We start from the raw sequence: 18,616 nt of genomic DNA, 5'->3' as shown, positions 1-18,616 counted from the left end.
AGATTCCGGCTCCCTTTTTGGAGAAAAAAATGCCATTGTGACCCTAAAACAACAGTAAAAATGCCCCCAAAAATAAGTGACCAACAGACTCCCCTGAATGGAAATACATGCCCCTGAACCAAAATCAATAGAGAATGACCCATAAGACTTTGAAATGCCCCCAGAAGCTCTGATTGGTCGACACCGCAATCCTGTGATCGACCGTCGCCAATCAGCAGCCTGATTGAAGAAACTAATTCTAACACTTATGTACAGTTTATATATTTTTTCTTTATTTCCGTTTGTTTTGATTGACAGAAAGTCCAAATGAAACATTTTTTTCTTGAAAGCAAAATAAGCCACTAAAAAGGGGAATCTTGCATTTTTCCATTTTTTATGAAATTGGAAGTTTCAACATCAAAATTCGTAAAGTGCTTATTTAACATCTTTATTTTAGTATAAATAAAAAGCCCAGCCAACAACGGAGAAAGGCTGGCGCAACGGCTCCATTAGTGGGCAAGAGTGGGAGGAGCCTATTAGGACACGTGGCCCTCCCTTCCACAAAATCCAAACAAAAGTCACAAAGCTTTTGGCGCGTTTACGGGACGGACGGGTTAAAGGATGACGCAGTCGGAGTCTTTTTCCCTTCTCCTGGCCGCGCTCGATTGCGACCCCTGACCTCTGACCTAGAAACACACAAAGACAGGATTCGAACGCGAACGTGCAAATGCGAGCCGAACAAGCTAATTGACCTGCGTGGCTGCCTGCTGCGACCCTTGTTGCTGTTGTTGGTATTCTTCTTGTTGCAGCTGTTGGGCCAATTCCAGGTCGCTGAGGGTCCCGGCGGACTCCATCCCGCTCCCCCGCTGCAAGGAGACCGCCACCAGGTAGTCCTGACGCACACGCGAGAGGTAGTCCCGTTTCACCGTGGCGAACACGACGGGCCGCGGAGCTACCTGGTCGATCTGCCGCCGCTGCCGTTGGTCGCCGGGCGGCGAGGGGCCTCCGGAGGACCCCGTCTGCCTCTGAAGGGGGTGGCACAGGCGAAAGTTGGCGTCGCAGAAGTCTCCGTCGCCTTCCACGTTGTGCAGGGACTCCCAGACCAGGCCGTCTTCGCACAGGAAGCCCTGATCCGTCACCAGCAGGTACAAGTGGCCCTAAAACGGAAAATGGGATCAAATGAGCCATTTGGTACGAGTCGTACGGTGTTTGTAAGGTTTTGGGGGGGTTTGTAAGGGGAATCATAATCATTTATAAGGGCAGTTATCGGCAGAGGTTGACAGGTATGCAAATTATTCCAATTGGTGAACTTTGGTTAGCCCCTACTCATTTAAATGTCACTGAAATGTGGGTGTCTTCACCTTGTGTTTGATCATGGTATTGAAGTGATTGTTCCGGAAGAAGACGCAAATTTCTCCTTCCTTGGCCGCCGTGTTGAGCTCGCAGAGGCCGTGGTAGGAAAGCTGAGTGGCCGTGGTCTCCAGGAAGTGCTCCGCCGCCAGACCTGCGCCACCAGGTGAACTCCATCACCGCTATACGACGTACGCGTCTGCTTAAATACGTTTACCTTCACTGACTTGAACGCTGTCGGCCGAGTGTTTGTAGTCGATGATCTTCTCCACCAGCTGGTTGTAGCTGAGCTTCCCCACGGCGGCCACCATCTCCGGACTCTGAAAGCCACGTGCGTTCGATGTTCTGGAGGCCATGGGTCGAGCCGGCGTCTCACCTGCGGGTCGACCAGCCAACCGTGGTAGAGGGGGATGTCCAGCAGGTCGAAGACGATGCATTCGGGCGTGTACTCGAAATCCGTGACGCCCGTGAAGCGGACGTTGACGTCGAGGCCCGTCGTCAGTTTGGGCAACACCGCCATGGCGTCGCTCATGTTCTGAGAGACGGATGAAGGAAGTAAATACAAGAAAATTGACCTGTTTTTGTCTTGTTACCAATTGAAACTTGTTTTGATAGGCCCGGGTACTTCTGACGGATTTGGACGACAAATAATTGAAGATAAAATGCCCTCGTTCAGCGAGCTGGAACAGTGCTCCTCCATGTTTGTGAGTTCATCATGTCCGTCCGCCATATTGTATGTGCCAATGTGGTCCTAAATGTTTTTCTCCCACTTTCCCGTCTGCCATATTCAATGTGGCAGATGTGTCGTAAACAAAGTAGCTCAGTAAATGTCGTAAATGTCAAAACATTGTATTTCTGTCTGCCATATTGTATGTGGCAAAGTGGTCCTAAATGTTTTTTCTACCACTTTCCCATCTTCCAAATTCAATATGGCAGATGTGTTGTAATCAAGGTCGCTTAGTAAATGTCAAAACATTGTATTTCTGTCCGACATATTGTGTGTGGCAGATGTTTCATGAACTGGATTGTTTTCGCCACCAGTCGATGCACATGACTATTGCTCTATCCGCCATACTGCGCGATGTGGATGAATAATGAACAGGTTGTAAATCAAAGAGTTGCGCTTTGACCGCCATATTGCATGTGGCAGGAGTTTCATGAACTGTCATTACGATTCTTCTATATCATAGTGAAAACGTACCTGTTGGAAGTTGAGCTGCATCCCGGTTGTCTTTTCTCTCGGCGCCACCGACAGCACACACTCGCCTGCGCGCACAAATCAAGCGGCGAATGAGACGATATCAGCCAATGGCATCACAGGCGGCGGCTTACCCAGATGAGTCATCAGTTCCTCGGTAGTGACCACTTCAGTCTGAGCAGGAAGCTTTGCCTGAAGACACGTGTCGGTAAAGAGACGCTTTGTTTGCGTACGGGAAGCGGCGTCGTACCTTCCAGCGTAGGAAGAGGATGTTCATGATGGCCAGCAGGGGGCAGGGTCCATTATCGCTCTGCGTGATGATTGGCGTCTTTTTGCCCTTCCAGGTGATCCACTTGACCAGGTAATACTCGGGCACCGTCGGAGCCATCCCGGCGTCGCCGGCCGTAGCGGAGGTCTCTTTTGGATGGGAGGACAAACGCCATCAGCACCCACCCGGACCTCCGTGACGGTACCCACATTGTTTAGGGCCGGCATTCACCCGCCAACTCGTTGTCCTTCGAACCGGGCGCCTCATTGACAAGCGAGCATCCCTCCGCCCCCAAGGCGGAATAAGACGAGGACAAGACGTCGTCTCCCTCCTTTGAACTTTCAGTCGTCGTCACCGACTCGGAAACGTTCGCGCTGGGAACGGAAAAGGACGTGGAGTCGCCGGACTCTCGCAGTTCATCCGAATTGTCTGCCGTCGCCGGGGAGGAGCTCTCCATGGTCTCCACTTCAGGTTCTGCAACGATATGCAATGAAACTTGACCATCCGGTCATCCTTCAAATGTGAGTGTAAATTATTTTATCTCTAATAGGCATATATCGCGTGAGCTAGTTATGACCTCATTTTCATGTCAATGCATTGACATGTTGGTAGGGGCGAAGCAAGTTCTTTTCATGCCTCTATGAATTCAAATGAATGACGGTTCAGGGTTTTCAATGGCAGAAAATGAGTAAACTGCGGTTACTTTAAAAATCGGTTGAGAACTACGGTATTTTTAACCTAATTTTAAAGACAATGTATTCATTTTGATGGGGATATTGCCCCTTTGACCCTAACCTGCTTGCTCCTCTTGTTCAGCGCTGCACTGCGTGGGTCCGTTTTCCTCTTCTGTGGGCTCCGCAGCTTCCTCACACTCAGCCCGGGGGCCGTCGCAGCGAGAGCCCGCAGCCTCGGACCCCGTCGTCTCCGTGGCCACGAGGTCTTCCTTGACGTCCGGTGGGGAATTGGAAGCCTCCGGGTCGGACGCCGGCTCGGAGGCAGACATCTTATTTCTCTTCTTGTTGTAGAGACGACAATGACGATAATGAAAATGGGTGACTCAGCACATCACGGGTTTCTTTTAATCACGCCAGCCTTCGTTTCGACGCTACGAACAGGACAACAACAAGAAAAACAAGATAAGTAGGTCTCCACCTAACATTTTTTTGATTGTGAAACAAACATACCTATGCGAAAGTCATCATGGTTTCAGGAGGCCCAGCTGAAGGCATAAAACAAACAATTAGGCAATAATTTCCTACTTCCACTTTTGCGATGCTAATATGAGTCACTATAAACATCATAAAAATAAAAATCTCTTTGAAATATCCAAAGCAAACTAGATGTTGCCAACATTTTCTACCTTTATGATATAAACATTACTTTGAGGTCGTTAAAATACATTCACATTTGCATCATCAGATACAACAAAATTCCTGTTTTCTTTTATTTTGTTAACACGTTAAATCTCAACATGTGTGAAGGGATGGGAACCTCTGGGTACTTCCCAAATCGATACAAGGCTCACAATAACGATTATCTTACAACATGGTGATAAGCAAAGAGAAAAACAACCTCATGTTTAGTATTTTTTTTGCATTGTCACAACAAATCTTTCCAGAACATGTCTTCCTGTACATGTTTCAGTGTTATTTAGGGCAATAGACGTCCAATTCCAAAGGCAACCACTTAGTTTAAATTGACACTAGTGGATTTTTATTTTTATTTTTTTAATGGCAACCTGTTACTTCCTGTAATAAAACCCCTACTTAGTTTAAGTCATTGGTTTATAATAACAGTGATAGAAGAACCGGACTTCCTCCTTGAAAAAAAATGTGTTTATACTCTAACGAGACAGTATTTTTTTTGTCATACTTCTACTTAAGACTCATATCCAAGGAACGAATAAGTAACTTTCCTTATGTCCAAACGGCTTTCATGTTTTTTAATTATTATTTTTGTTTATAACTGTGACAGTCATTGATAGAAATAGACATCTAATCAATTTGAATAGCAGTGCTAATTCATTGCTCTAAAACCACGATCTGTACAATATAGGAAGTATTTTTGTACTCACAGACGAGCCTGATTGAGTTGTGCGAGCAGTGCTAACTGCTAAGTTAGCTTGGCTGGCTAAACAGTGGCGTCGAACGCCACGCCCACTCCTGCCTCACAATAACAAACGCCGACGTCACAGCGTTAGCCAAGCTAATTCGGTAGCTCATATAAAGACAAGGCGGAAATAAATGTTATATAATAAAAATATATATCATTTGATTGACACTTAGCGAATAGTGAGGCTAGTTAGCGAACGATCAAGAAAAAAAACATAAAATGCCTCAACAATGCCATCTTTGTTTTCGCAAAGTGGAAAATGTCGATAAGTTGCGAGAAGAAACGGTTAGAATTCAACTAGCTTTGGCGTTTCTACGTATTCTCGTTGCCTCTTACTTGAATACAGTTAAATATATCGACAAATGAAATTAATAAAAAGAGATTCTTACCTTTATAACCACCAAACAATGTTGCAATCTTACTTTGTTGAGTTACTCAGTGGGCGGGGCGTCTGTCGTTTTTCCCCCTTTTTGTTCTTCGATGACAGATTCGCAAACGTTTTTCATGAAATCATTCTCATGTTTCATATCTACAAAGGAAGAGTTTGCGTCTAACGTGACATTGTACAACTCCTCCTGTCAATGTGTAAAGCTCCAAATGAATCAGCAGGTGGCAGCACTTGCTCGCCACTTTTCAAACTAAATCTCGTCGCAATGTTTTTTCAGGCAATACATTTGTTTTGTTAGATGACAGCATCTCATGCAACTTGTCAAAATACAAGAAACTCATTATAAAATAATTCACAGCTGGTCATTAGTGTTCACGAAAAGGTAGCGGCCATTTAATAACTCTTGTAGTGTTCACTACCGGAAGTAGCATTTCTGTTAGCATGGCAGCAACATAGCGTTCCCATTTTGTCTTCAAATCCACAAAGAAGCATTTTATTGGCACTTATGCACAACGACAACTCTCCTAGTTAGTGAGAGTTACTTAGTTTGTGTAACTTAGGATAGCTAGTATTTTAACTTTAGTTGTTTGGGTTATTTTCGCTAATAAGTGAGGCCTTCGTAAACATAGTAGTAAATATAAGTCGCAACTAAACTGAGTATCACGTCTCGCCCTCCTGGTGTATAGTATAACTACATGCGCACAAACAGTCGTTTATAATAAACGTTTTTATAAAATGGACAAGTGTAGGAGGTCTGAGATCCAATTAAATATACTGTAAGTAAATTAATGTGACTTTCTCCATTTGTAAATGACTAAAATTCACACTTGTACTGTTAACATTGTGATTAGAAGGCACTGTGTGGTTTTTGTAAATGCATTTTTTCCCATTATGATTCATATTTCAACACTTATGCAACTGAGGAATGTCTATTACTTGACAAACCGGTGCTCAATGAATTCCCCGAAATATTTGTGGACAATGCCAGGGACTTGAATGGGCACGTTGCCCCTACCAATTTGGCTGCCCTGTGACCATTTTAGGACTTTCCATCTTGAGCCAACTTCTCCTTTCTTCTACTTCCTCCAAGGAGGCGTCTAACCTGGCCGATATTTACAAATGCGTCAGGAGGAAAACAGGCCCCTCCCACCACCGCCCTCGCACAGGTGAGGAGTCAGAGTCCACCCAGTGATGATGTCATCAGGTGGAGCGGCAGGTTCCCGTCTGACTGACGGAAGAGTCAAGACCAGCAGTTGCGTGATTATTACTTTTACTTGTTACAGCGTGTGTTTGTGTGTGAGTGTGTACGAATGTTTGAGTCTGTTCATGTTCTGTTGAAGACTCGCATGTTACTATGGGTAAAAGATGGGCGAGAGTACACCTGACAAAACGAACGTGACGCAAATGTGTGTGTACGCGCAGAGACAACATGGCAGCCGTGACGACAAGCCGCAGGTCGAGTGAAGCTGTGGGTCACGTGACCTTCTCATCTTCCTCCCAAGCCGCTTCAATAGGTACGCGATCCGTGCGAGAAAAAATTCCGAAACCCGCACTATTTAACTCTTTGCCCTCCATTGACAGTGTTGAAATCCCATGATGGGTAAATGTAATTTTAAAGGATATAAGTATGTGAAAATAGTATGAATTTATCCTCTCCAAATAACTTTTCTTCATGAATATATGTATATTTTTAAGAATGACTATTTTCACATAATGATTTGTACTTCTATATCCGCTTTTTTTTAATTGACACTTTTTAAAATGTATATTTATTAAATATAAATTCAGGCGCCCTGCGATTGGCTGGCCACCAATTCAGGGTGTTACCTGCCTCTGGCCTGAAGTCAGCTGGGATAGGCTCCAGCACCCCCGCGACCTTAGTGAGGATAAAGCGGTTCAGAAAATGAGGTGAAATGAGATCAATTCAGGCATTGAGGGCTAAACTGCCACTAATGAGTTAGTACTAAGAAAGTATTATACTATTATTGCTAGCATCTCAAAATTTTTGTTTGTCTACAGACACCAAAGAATGCAACGTCGCCACGGCAACAGCGGACTGTGACTTGCCCGGTTAGTATAATGTGCACATTTGCACTTTTTGGACGTTTTGACCTATATTCTTTGTCTTGTGAGGAAGAGGAGGCTGCCATAGAGGAAGAAGAACATCACACAAGTGATTTGTCATTAGACGGCTCTTCCGCTGTCACAGCAGGTCATTTCAGTTAATATTAAAAATGTATTCATTCATCCAGTTTATCACTAGTAGACGTCCATTTGACTTCCCTATCAGCCCTCCCATTTTAAATCGATTGGACACCTGTCACTGTCACTGAGTTAACATAGATGACTAAGGCATTACAGTTCAAATAAAATATGTCAATGACTACTTTAGAATTCACACAGAACACCATACCTGTCAACCTCTGCCGATAACTGCCCTTATAAATGATTATTGATTCCCCTTACAAACCCCCCAAAAACCTTACAAACACCGTACGACTCGTCGTACGGTGTTTGTAAGGTTTTTGGGGGGTTTGCAAGGGGAATCAATAATCATTTATAAGGGCAGTTATCGGCAGAGGTTGACAGGTATGGAACACCATGAATTGAATTTTTGTTTGTTTGTTTACAATGTATGTGACATCACTTCCTGTCCACAGAGCGTCCTGTCACTCTGGCGCTGGCGCCATGTGGCCAAGGAGGAACGAAGACCAGAAAAATTCTGGTGGCACCGACACTAAGCGTCTCTTTAGGTAACAACTACACAACAAAACAAACAAACAAACAAAAAAATCAAATCTGACCAGCAGGCTAACTTCATTTGTCCTTGAGTCCTTTGACCTCACGACCCTAATATGTAGTAACATTTTTATAATACAAACATTTACAAACACAGCAATTTTGATAATATTTCTTTATTCCTGACTGAAATCACAGAGACAAATTGAATTCAGCTGTGTAATGACGGAATTCAGTTACGTTAAAGACAAACGATATGACGTGGACGTGATTCAGGTCGCAGCGAATCCAGCGACTTCCACTCGGCGTTTCTCTCGCCGTCAACGGGAGACGACGACGGTCCCGACTTTGACCTGGACGCCATCGACACGCCCTCGGACAGCGAGTCCTTGCGCTTCCCCGTCGACGGCCTGGATCTGGAAGGCGAGTGGTCGCCGGCCGCCGCCACACGTCTCGCTAACTCTTTCCACCAAATCTTATTTGTCGTGCGCAGACGACCCAGCCGATCGCGGCTTCACCGCGGAGGAGGAGGAGGAGGAGCCAGCGGTTCCGAGCGCCCTGGAGCGCGAGGACGTGGTGGACGGCCAGGGCATCAGGTGGCGCTCTTTCTCGGCCGGACCGGCGCCGTCCGACGGACGCGTCAACATGAGCGTTCTGGAGCCGTACCTAAGGGTCCTGTCGCACGGAGGTAGGCGGGTCGGCACGCGTTTCATGCGGTGGACCCCAAACACTTCTGTCTCCTCAGGTTACCACGGCGACGGGATGAACGACATTATCGTCTTCTCCTCTTGTTACCTGCCCGAGAGTACGTTGGAAAATTATCACTATGTGATGGACAACCTATTCCGGTAAGTGGAATCAAAAGGATTTCATCCCGTTGACTCGTCAACTGCCATTGACGGCGCTAGACGTGGTCTCATGGCGGCCATATTGCTAGGGGCAGGCAATCTTCCTAATTGCAACCCCATCTAATTTATCAGTGCTGTGAGTGAATGGGAAAATGGACTTTATGTTAAAAACAACTAACAAAAATGATTGAATTGAAAAGAAAAGACATTTGGAGAAAATAATAATAAACAATTTGATTATTGATGGTTGTCCTATTGTGCCCTGCACTTGAATGGGAACCGTGTGCCCGTAATTAGTTGGATAAGCTCCGGCACCCCGCGAAAAAATATCACAAACAATCAAATCAAAAGCCTTTATTGTCATCCTACACAGCTGTGTATAACGAAATTGGTGGTGCTACTCCACAAAGTGCATCTTCTAAGTAAAAAAAAAGTAATATAAAAATATTAAAAGGAACATCCTGGCAAGGTAAATTCTAAAATGTTGCATAATCTAAAATATTCCACATTGTTATTGCACAACCCGAAGTTATTGCACAGAAGGATAAAAAACAAACTACAATAACAAAACTTTAATAGAATTTATAAACCTTAAAAATAGGATTAGGGGGAAAAAATGAATGCCCCTCCCTTCCCACACACGCAAGTGATGCCTTTGTTTATGTGTTCAGTTTTTTTTTTTTCATGTTTGTCTCTTTAAGATATTTGGTGGGCACGCTGGAACTGATGGTGTGCGAAAACTACGTCATTGTTTATCTTTGCGCTGGTGGCCATAAGGAGAAACTTCCAGGGATTGGCTGGCTCAAGGAATGCTACCACACCATCGCCTGGAGGTCAACTAACACACGTACACGTTCACTTGCCTGCATTACCTCACTTTGGCCACCAGAGGGTGCATAGTCCCGTTTAAACACCTTGAAGTGGTCAAGAACTCTCCCCGTTCATACTCACGTCTTACATAGCGACTCCGCCATTTTGTAGTGCTGTTAATGTGTTTAGTCGGTCTCCCATTGACGGCGTTAGACGTCCAATCTGTTTCAACTCATTCCATGCATGATTCCACTTTTCTTGGTATGCGTGCAGGTTGAGGAAGAATCTGAAAGGTGTTTTTGTGGTTCATCCCACTTGGACGATTAAAGCGCTTATCACCATCATCAAACCCTTCATCAGGTGAGCTCGTCGTCTTCCCGGAGGAACCCGCCAACTGACCTCCTGTGGTCTTTTGTCCTCAGTTCAAAGTTCAGCAGGAAGCTGCAGTTTGTCAGCAGCCTTCGGGAACTTTCCGCTATCCTGCCCACCGAGCACATGCAGATACCCCAATGCGTCGCAACGTAAGTCGCCGGCGGGAAGACCGTCACGTCGCGACCGTGACCCCGAGGTGTCTGTCCTTCAGGTATGATGACAATCTGTCCAGGTGAGCGACCAGTCCAAACGGGAAGCTTGCAACAGGGATCTTTCTAATACTTACACAATAAACTTGGTCATTCTTATTCGTTGGATTGTTAAATTCGCGCCATTTACACATGCAACGCTACGCTAAGATGCTAGATTTTAAAGCTAGCTATCAATAGGAAATAAACAAAAAAATGACCTGGGAATGTCCCATTGACAATGGTGACCCAGAAATGACACAAAATTAGTAGAAAGTGACACAGAAATACCCCGAAATTAAAAAAAATCAGGTTTATTAAAATGTGCTCATGTTATAACTACATTTCCCATTCGGAACGGTATCGTTTATTATTGCCATTGAGGCAATAGATGTCCAATCCATCTAGTTCAGGGGTGTCAGACTTGATTTCACGTGGGCCAGACCATTTTAGATATAATATTTAGATTTTGAGCTTTTTTAAATATATTTTTAGATTTTACAAAATGATTTTTGAACTAAGAACACAGAAAAAATGGATTAAAAAATGACAATTAATGATTTAAAAGGGGGGAAATCAGGAAATTTAATACACATCTATACTCTTCATTTTAATTTGATCCTAAAACAGAAAGTCGGCACTGATGATTTACTTTCCCGGGCCACACAAAATGATGCGGCGGGCCAGATTTGGCCCTCGGGCCGCCACTTTGATCTAGTTCATTCGCTGCTAACCCTCCCGGTTCCAAATGAATTGAAAGTCAATGGCCTTCCACTAAACTCCAGCCTTTTTTCCTCCATTTTGAATGGAAGCTTTGACGAGTAGAAGTGAATGAATTGGCCCACACCTTCCTCATGTTTATGACAAGACAGGAAACACTGGCACCATTCATAGCACAGGAAAACAGCACACACACACGCTCAGGAAGGAAGTCAGTCAGGCAGGCAGGCAGGCAGGTCTGCTGAGGAAATTCCATCAACAGGAAGCCCCAACAAAGCATCTCCATCCACATGAAATGCTAGCCTAGCCGCTGATGACATCACTTGCATTATTTTTGGGACTTTTTCCTATGCCTGTGTTGCCACGGCAACACGCACACACACACTTGAACGACTTCAGAATTTGTTATACATTTCTCCACTGGAACGTGTCCCCAAATTTGACCTTAAAAGCCACTTTAAAAGTATTGACGTGTTCTCTGATGTCACCATCGCCCACACACATTATTACAACATCTTTGCCTTATGCCCAGCTGTTACTAATGAAAAAAGTGCACACACCCAGAAGTACAGTCACACATAAATTGGCCAAAATATACCCATAGACACAAGACATAATCATCACACACATACTCAAGACACACAAAATATGACCCAGGTACAAAAAAATATAATCAAACACAAAAATGAACACAGAAAATACGTATTGGCATACACACATGCAAACATGTAAGTTGGACGTTGACCAAAAATATAACAAAATCTGCCCACAACACACACCAAAATGTCCAAACACAAATTTCTATCCACATTCAAACAAAAATGATAAAAAAATACACACACAACTGGACAAATTCATGCACATAAACATACACACAAATGGACAAAGACACACTAACCCATGCACAAAATGCACGTAGCTATAGGACACACAAAATATACACACAAAGACAAGTGGACAGACACACACATACACACACACAGACAAAATATAGACTCAGACACACACATGGTGTAATCATAACAAATGTCCTAAAAACAATACACAAAACAGACACACTAGCATGTGGCACAGACTCGTTTCAGAATAAAAGCTGGAAGGAAGCATGGTCTTTATTCATCAGTTACATAACCAGTAGGCGGAGCTTAGTGTGTGCTTGCGTGAAGCTATACGTACGTCAACATGTGTGTGATGTCACGTGATCTGAAGGTCACCCTGAGCTTCCCTTGAGGTCAAAGTTCACTTGAATTGAAAATGTGCCGACACATTGAAATTTTTTTTCTATAAAACACTAAATTGTCTTTCCGACTTGATAGGGAAAAATAAGAAAGTTTTTGTAGCGTTAGCATCCTTGGCGATCTCGTGAGCAGCCAGCTCAACAAAACGATCCAATGACGAGTCGGCGAGCGGTCACGTGATCAGGAAGCCCTTCCATCCATCAGAATGTGAGGTCACGTAGGGCAAAACGTTCCAAAAAGGCGGCGTGAAGAAAGGGATCGTGGGTAACGGAGACCAGTCACGTCACCTGCATTTGGTCCTCGAGCGGCGACGCCATTTTGTCTCTTGGCTAAAGCGTCTCCTCGCGTGTCGGTCCAATCGGAGGGCGTCTTTGGCGTAGGGAGAACGGCGCCCCCGGTGGACGGCCGAAACGCGACGACCGAGAACGTCAAGACACCTGGCGCGAATAGCATTCGGAAAGCCTCAGCCAAAATTAAGCGATAAAGAAAATCCGACGTCCTTTACCGGCTATAAAAGACTGTTTCTGCCGTTGCCGTTTGGACATTTGGACCTCATCTGCTCCTGAACCAAGCCCGACTGAAACGCAAAAAAAAATGACACAACGCTCAGTCGGCCGTCGCCGGTTGGCCCGCGACGCCGCGACGTCGTTCCTTACCGGCTGAAATCCGTCGGCCATTTCTCCCGAACCGATGTGCGTCAGGTGGATAAAGTTTGTGGGCTCGCCGATCATGCTGCGGTCGATTCGTCGCCTCCTCTTCTTCTACGAGGCGCAAGCAAAAAAAACAAAAACAGGTGAACGTGCGGCGACAAGCGAGGAATAACTTCCCAAAATGTTTCAACACCTTACGTCACCAGATAAAAATCAAACCTGCGTCACGCCGTCTGAGTCACTGCAACGCAATGTTTGGGAATGAAGAAACAAAACATTTGGCAATGGCCGGATGCTAATGCTAAAGCTAATCGCGTGTAAAATGACGATCCAGAAGCTTCTTAGCATCCTTGGCAAGATTTTAAACTGATTTAAGCGGATTAACTGCGATGTTTAAGGAGAGTGGAGATAAACGGACAAACTAGTGACAGCAAATGCATCTTGAATTCATTTGGAGTTTTAAAAAAATCAATTTCTAAAGCAATTTAAAAAAAATGATACCTATGTTAACTCACTCACTGCCTTAAAAATCCAACTAAATTGATGCTTAGCATTAAATGACCAGTTTTCATTACCATTAACGGCACCAGGTGTCCAATCCATTTGGCCTGGGATGCCTGGCAGCGATCATCCAATCACAAAGAGTTTATTTCTAAAAAGCTGTTTGCATTTGCTCAATTTGAGTGTTGTGTATGATGTGGTGATTTAACAAAGTGTGCTGATGTAAAAACAAATTTGTCTAAAACGAACACCTTAAATGACTTTCCAGTCGTTTTGTAACCTATCCGCAAGTCGTGATGACCAGTCGTGAAAGGAAAGGCAGTTTTCTTTTTTCCGCCCGGCAACACCAAGGAGTTCAACTTTCCTGAGTGAGGTCATCATTGTTGCGGTCTAACAATGGCGCAAAAAAACAAAGTCTAAAAATAAAAGCATAGGGGGTTTTGATGGTGCTAGACGGCCGACCCTCCTATTTCGAACAGATTGGACGTTTATCCCCATCGATGAACGATTAAAGTTGGTTAGGATCGCGGTGTGGCGTGCTCGTGTCTCACCGGTGGCGCTTTGGCATTGACGCAGCAGGCCATCTTGTGCCAGAATTCGCTCATACCCGCCTTCGCTTTGCTGCCGCCCTGCTGGTCGGGACACGGGACTGCGGTCGGCGGCTAATGCGGGGACATTTAGACGCGGGGGTTAAACAGCGTTATCCTCACAGATGACTTTTGGCCAGCATTGGACCTGCAAATACAAAAACAAAAGTTGCACATGACTTGCTTTACTTAAAAGACTGCAATTCTAATATTAGCTCTTTTATACAATTCACTGTTTTTGGTGATTTTTTTTAAAGAGGTTGGCGATTTTAGATCTACTGCGATTAATTGCACGGTCAATCCGATCATTAATTCAAAATATACTGACACATACCTGTCAACCTCTGCCGATAACTGCCCTTATAAATGATTATGATTCCCCTTACAAACCCCCCAAAAACCTTACAAACACCGTACGACGAGTCGTACGGTGTTTGTAAGGTTTTTGGGGGGTTTGTAAGGGATTGAATCATAATCATTTATAAGGGCAGTTATCGGCAGAGGTTGACAGGTATGTTGTTATATTAACTCTTTGGGAATAATACGAGGTTAGTACTTATTTTTAGTCCTTGCTTTCTGTCTGTTGTCCCCATTTGTCTTTTCCAGTGCGTGTCGGCGGCGTTCGCGAGCCCTGCGATAAAACAGGAATGCGCCGGCAACATGCAGCTTCATGCTCCACGACAGGAATGTTCCACGGGAAAACGCCGCGGGGCCGTGACGAGTGCTCGGGGCTCAGGTGATCATCGCCTTGATTCTTAAAATCGTCCCTATATAGAACGTAGTTTGTTTTGGCACGGTAAAACTAAGCTAACACGTTAGCAGGCAATAGCTGCGGTTAACGGTTAATGCATTTGGAATGGGGAGGCCCGGCAGCCACCGTCGTACTTCGAGGCGGCCATGTTGGTAGGGGCGATGGTCCCCTCTAAAGCAATTAATGGACATTGAAATTCAAAATTTGAAAGGCAAAATTCTAGCCTGAATGGATCAAACGTCTATTGCAGGGGTAGGGAACCTATGGCTCGGGAGCCACATGTGGCTCTTTTGATGGGTGCATCTGGCTCTTTGCTAACCTGTGAGCTAAAATATGGAAATCACTGTTGACAGAACTGAGATATTACATTTAGAACTGCTTTAATCTTCATTTTTTTTGCTTTAATCTTCATTTTTTTTGCTTTAATCTTCATTTTTTTGCAGTAGACTCTTCTGGAATGCACTTTTTCCACTTTAAAAGTGGTGAAGTTACAAAAAAAATTGAAAAGGCACTCGTTTACATGTATGTATTTTGACTTTTAAATTGGTAGTATGGCTCACAAGGAATAACATTTGAAAATATGAATTGTTTGTGGCTCTCTTCGTCAAAAAAGGTTCCCGACCCTTGGTCTATTGCGTCAATGGCGGCCAGCAAATTAAGACCTAGTCTCCTCCTAGGAAGATTCCTTCAATATTCCAGAAATGTAGAATGGCCTGAAAGGAATCATTGTGAAGCAGCCTTCGGCCACGCCAAGGTTAAAAGCGCTCGATTACACAATCACAAACACGGAGGTCAAAGTTCAAGCAGAAACGTCATCGCCAGTGTGCCAACTCACTTCCTGTTCCCGAGCGTGAGGAAAGTTTTAAAGTCATTGTGTCCATGGCAACAGTCAACAATAGGGAAGGATTGTGAGCATCGCTTTGTCATTGATTAGCCAATTGGAAAGTAGTACTTAAATGTTGGATGGATTAATCCGTTATGAGTTTTAAAATGTCGATTCTGATAACGTTCGATCATCTTTAAAGAATGATTTATTAAGCTAAAATGTTTTAGAAAAGCTACACAATTTGCAACCCTTCCCGAATGACGTAATTGCCCCGCCCTTTCCCCCCAAATATGGTCATTATTTTACTTCAACAATTTGAACCCATTCCCCAAATTAGGTCGAACTTTGACCCCTCCCCAGTGATGACATTTTGTAAACAAAAGACTTCGGCGAGTGACCACGAAACTGATCTGAGACCTGCAAAACGAGCAGCTGTCAATCATTAACGCCCTTAAACGTATGCCTTCGCATTTGAACTTTGACACCTTCCGGATAGATAGAGAAAATCCCATTAAATGAAAAACTACAAGCTCACCTTACTCGTTGGAAAGCAAACGGAAGCTAAAACTTGCTCGACGTCTTCGTCTAAATCGTCTCGTCGCGTCTTTCGCCGACTCGGGTTTGACGAAATAGACTAGAGTTTTTTTTCCCCTCTTTTTTTTTTGTCTTTTTGAGGCGCGGCCCCCCAAGCAGGAAGTCCCGCCTTCTTTCCTCCCACCCTCCCTTCTGGGTGAAGAAACGAAGCTAGTGAGGCCGACGTCGCCCCCTGCCGACGTTTTGCCATTACCGCAGCAGGTGCACAAAAACTCGTCAGTGACGTCGCCATTTCATGTGGACATAATCAAGGCGCATCATCACAATTTAGCTCGAGCTTGTCATGTTTTTATTTATTTTTCCACCGATTTCTCCACATTAACTCATTCTTATTGACGGCAATGGACGTCCAATCCATTTGCAATAATAATCTGATGATTGTCACCCACACAAGTGACTTTTTTGTCATGTAAAAAACAACTACTAATGATATTGATTAGCGAGTAATGTAATTTTCAGAGTAAATGTGTGGAAATGTTTAAAGTTGATTTAAAACAATATTTGGGTCACTTTTACTGATTGCTGCCAGATTTTCTTTCCCAAATTAAAATTAAAAGCACAAATGCGCAAATCTAAATAGCATATTTCGTCCTTCATGGTTCATATTTAAGAAAACTAGCACCCATCCAAGCTTAACATGACTTTTGTTTTGAAATGCTTTCCCCGGAAGTAACGTCTTGACGCAGCCGCACGTGGATTTTCTCCTCAACCTGCAGCATCTCCCCTCGTCTTCGTTTGCATCATCTTCATCGGCACCCGAACAAAGACTGGATTGTCAAAAACATTTGTACCTTGCAAACAGGCGAGTTTACCATTTTAATCAGAAATTTGCTTATATATTGCCTTTTAACCTTTAAAAAAATCCTCTAAAAACCATTATCCCCTGGGGGGACACGAAAAAAAAATCTCCCGATATTGTGTTCGTTTTATTAACATCAAAATGTTTTTTTCCCGTTGCTATGATGAAATGTGAATGCTTATTTTTTTGTATTTTTGTGGAAATGCTTCAAATTCTCGGTGCTGGCCAACGCCTCATGAGCAGCACAAAAATGGACGCCAATTGACAGACTTGCTTTAAAAATGTACTGTTTTTACATAACCGCAACGTCATTTGAGCATATTAATATTTCCAAACTAAGGCAACGTATCAGCAAGACTATTTTAAACCGCTATAATGTCGTTTCGGAAATGAACATGTACAGCCATTAACAGTGATAAACGTCCAATCCTGTTTGACTGGGAAAGCTAGCTATTCAATTACATTTTAATGGAGTCGCTCAGGAATCAGAATCCCTCAGAGTCCAAAGTAATTGGACGTGTATCGCCGGCAATGGCATTGACACTTGATCAGTGAGTACCAGATTAGACGTCTATTGCTGTCATTGGCTGAAGCGAGTTCACTATGATCTCTTTAAAGTGGACTGTAAAGCATAAAGCAAAAGATGGGTTTGATCCCAGGTGAGTCCTCACTGTGTGGAATTTGCATGTTCTCCCGCATGATGCGGCGGGCCAGATTTGGCCCCCGGGCCGCCACTTTAACACATGCGCTCTAAATATTTGTTGACCAATCACGGAAATTCACTGTGTGTTCTAGGGCCAATCACGATGGACAAGCGAAGCAGCCAGTACGATTCCTTTCTGTTCTGGAGGCAACCCATCCCGGCGTTGGACCTGTCTGAGCTGCTCGAGGTGGGCTTGGTCGGCGCCGGCGATGAGCCCATTGGACCAGATCGGAAGGTAAGTGGGCAGGGCTAAAGTTGAACATTTTACACGTAAAATATGGAAAGTGGGTGCCACCTGATAGTGTAGTTGTTATTCCTCCTGACCTTTGTATGGGCAGTTTGGGTTTGATTCCCACTCGGTGGCATTGTGATACAATCCAAAAGGGATTGGACGTCTATTGCGGGTTAAATGACCCCGATGTGTGTTGCCAGGAGGAGGAGCTGAGTGAGTTTTCATCGTTCAACTATTGGAGGGAGCCCATCGCCAACGTGGATGCGCTACTGGCTGACTTCAACCTGCTGCTCTGAACTCTTCTCTCTGACCCCGCATGTGTTTTGAAAGGCACTCTGCTTCTGTCACTTTATTTTTATTTATAATTTGGAATCCAAAGTTGGCTTCCTTATGGATATATTTTAAATTGTTCTATTTATTTACTGCTAATACTGAGCAGGACTCGTCTTTTGAATGTACTACCTAAAAGCAACTATTAATCAGTGGATAATAAAGAAATGTGCAAGGCCACAGGATTTTTACTATTTTTATTAGTCATTTCCAAGTGTACAAACATGAGAACATTACTTGAACAGAAAATTAACGTTTTAATTTCGCAGTGTCAACATTTCAGTCGTACAGCTAAATAATGTATGCGCCATAACAGCAGGTCTGAGATCAGCTTTTAGAGCGTCCATTTTGTCTCCTTACATCAGAAATTGGGAGAAACTGATCTGCAGTCAGTTCATGAGCAAAGAAAGCCCGCCCACCGAGTTAACTTGCA

The 18,616-nt window shown here is 44.0% G+C and overlaps 4 protein-coding genes across 9 annotated transcripts; 2 read left to right on the top strand and 2 right to left on the bottom strand.

The window, feature by feature from the left end:
• Positions 1-406: 406 nt before the first annotated feature.
• mindy1 (MINDY lysine 48 deubiquitinase 1) lies at positions 407-5,512 on the bottom strand. Of its 2 annotated transcripts, none has more exons than XM_077589901.1 (13): positions 5,297-5,512; positions 3,980-4,014; positions 3,591-3,900; positions 3,027-3,269; positions 2,778-2,944; positions 2,662-2,719; positions 2,531-2,595; positions 1,706-1,864; positions 1,547-1,649; positions 1,341-1,483; positions 936-1,136; positions 732-845; positions 407-665 (listed from the first exon to the last, which is right to left on the bottom strand). In XM_077589901.1, the coding sequence occupies exons 3-13, from the start codon at positions 3,796-3,798 to the stop codon at positions 594-596; spliced, it is 1,533 nt and encodes a 510-aa protein (XP_077446027.1). In that variant the 5' UTR covers positions 3,799-3,900; positions 3,980-4,014; positions 5,297-5,512; the 3' UTR covers positions 407-593. The 2 variants fall into 2 exon arrangements, with proteins under 2 accessions (XP_077446027.1, XP_077446026.1); XM_077589900.1 differs by having other exon boundaries at positions 732-872; positions 5,297-5,511.
• Positions 5,513-5,726: 214 nt separating this feature from the next.
• On the top strand, positions 5,727-16,696 carry bnipl (BCL2 interacting protein like). 5 transcript variants are annotated; one of them, XM_077589905.1, is made up of 14 exons: positions 5,727-6,071; positions 6,386-6,547; positions 6,718-6,809; positions 7,315-7,507; positions 7,956-8,048; positions 8,311-8,457; positions 8,528-8,722; positions 8,780-8,882; positions 9,584-9,715; positions 9,966-10,052; positions 10,115-10,213; positions 10,276-10,296; positions 14,555-14,684; positions 16,201-16,696. In XM_077589905.1, exons 4-13 carry the CDS (start codon positions 7,375-7,377, stop codon positions 14,586-14,588), a joined length of 1,044 nt encoding a protein of 347 aa, XP_077446031.1. In that variant the 5' UTR covers positions 5,727-6,071; positions 6,386-6,547; positions 6,718-6,809; positions 7,315-7,374; the 3' UTR covers positions 14,589-14,684; positions 16,201-16,696. The 5 variants fall into 5 exon arrangements, with proteins under 5 accessions (XP_077446031.1, XP_077446030.1, XP_077446032.1 ...); XM_077589904.1 differs by having other exon boundaries at positions 15,377-16,696; XM_077589906.1 differs by lacking the exons at positions 10,276-10,296; positions 16,201-16,696 and adding an exon at positions 15,377-16,155.
• On the bottom strand, positions 12,067-14,124 carry cdc42se1 (CDC42 small effector 1). Its single transcript, XM_077589918.1, has 4 exons — positions 13,913-14,124; positions 12,867-12,971; positions 12,716-12,787; positions 12,067-12,647 (listed from the first exon to the last, which is right to left on the bottom strand). Exons 1-3 carry the CDS (start codon positions 13,964-13,966, stop codon positions 12,719-12,721), a joined length of 228 nt encoding a protein of 75 aa, XP_077446044.1. The 5' UTR covers positions 13,967-14,124; the 3' UTR covers positions 12,067-12,647; positions 12,716-12,718.
• On the top strand, positions 16,174-18,363 carry mllt11 (MLLT11 transcription factor 7 cofactor). Its single transcript, XM_077589917.1, has 4 exons — positions 16,174-16,320; positions 16,790-16,921; positions 17,714-17,856; positions 18,054-18,363. Exons 3-4 carry the CDS (start codon positions 17,725-17,727, stop codon positions 18,147-18,149), a joined length of 228 nt encoding a protein of 75 aa, XP_077446043.1. The 5' UTR covers positions 16,174-16,320; positions 16,790-16,921; positions 17,714-17,724; the 3' UTR covers positions 18,150-18,363.
• Positions 18,364-18,616: the final 253 nt, after the last annotated feature.

This window comes from Stigmatopora argus, chromosome 21 (assembly GCF_051989625.1).
Source record: "Stigmatopora argus isolate UIUO_Sarg chromosome 21, RoL_Sarg_1.0, whole genome shotgun sequence".
Lineage (NCBI taxonomy): Eukaryota > Metazoa > Chordata > Actinopteri > Syngnathiformes > Syngnathidae > Stigmatopora > Stigmatopora argus.
Note: the sequence above shows the minus strand (reverse complement) of the source record. Positions and strands in the feature narration are given on the sequence as shown.

Bases quoted from the DNA above. Each gene is read 5' to 3' on its own strand.
- mindy1 (XM_077589900.1), bottom strand. From the start codon at position 3,798: ATGTCTGCCTCCGAGCCGGCGTCCGACCCGGAGGCTTCCAATTCCCCA. The intron at 3,270-3,590 runs GTTAGGGTCAAA...ATATCGTTGCAG, and splicing joins TGAACAAGAGGAGCAAGCAG to AACCTGAAGTGGAGACCATG. The intron at 1,865-2,530 runs GTACGTTTTCAC...TCCGTCTCTCAG, and splicing joins TGCAGCTCAACTTCCAACAG to AACATGAGCGACGCCATGGC.
- bnipl (XM_077589905.1), top strand. From the start codon at position 7,375: ATGTGCACATTTGCACTTTTTGGACGTTTTGACCTATATTCTTTGTCT. The intron at 8,723-8,779 runs GTAGGCGGGTCG...CTGTCTCCTCAG, and splicing joins AAGGGTCCTGTCGCACGGAG to GTTACCACGGCGACGGGATG. The intron at 8,883-9,583 runs GTAAGTGGAATC...TGTCTCTTTAAG, and splicing joins GTGATGGACAACCTATTCCG to ATATTTGGTGGGCACGCTGG.
- cdc42se1 (XM_077589918.1), bottom strand. From the start codon at position 13,966: ATGAGCGAATTCTGGCACAAGATGGCCTGCTGCGTCAATGCCAAAGCG. The intron at 12,972-13,912 runs GTGAGACACGAG...TGCGCCTCGTAG, and splicing joins TCAATGCCAAAGCGCCACCG to AAGAAGAGGAGGCGACGAAT. The intron at 12,788-12,866 runs GTAAGGAACGAC...TTTGCGTTTCAG, and splicing joins TGGCCGACGGATTTCAGCCG to TCGGGCTTGGTTCAGGAGCA.
- mllt11 (XM_077589917.1), top strand. From the start codon at position 17,725: ATGGACAAGCGAAGCAGCCAGTACGATTCCTTTCTGTTCTGGAGGCAA. The intron at 17,857-18,053 runs GTAAGTGGGCAG...GTGTGTTGCCAG, and splicing joins CCATTGGACCAGATCGGAAG to GAGGAGGAGCTGAGTGAGTT.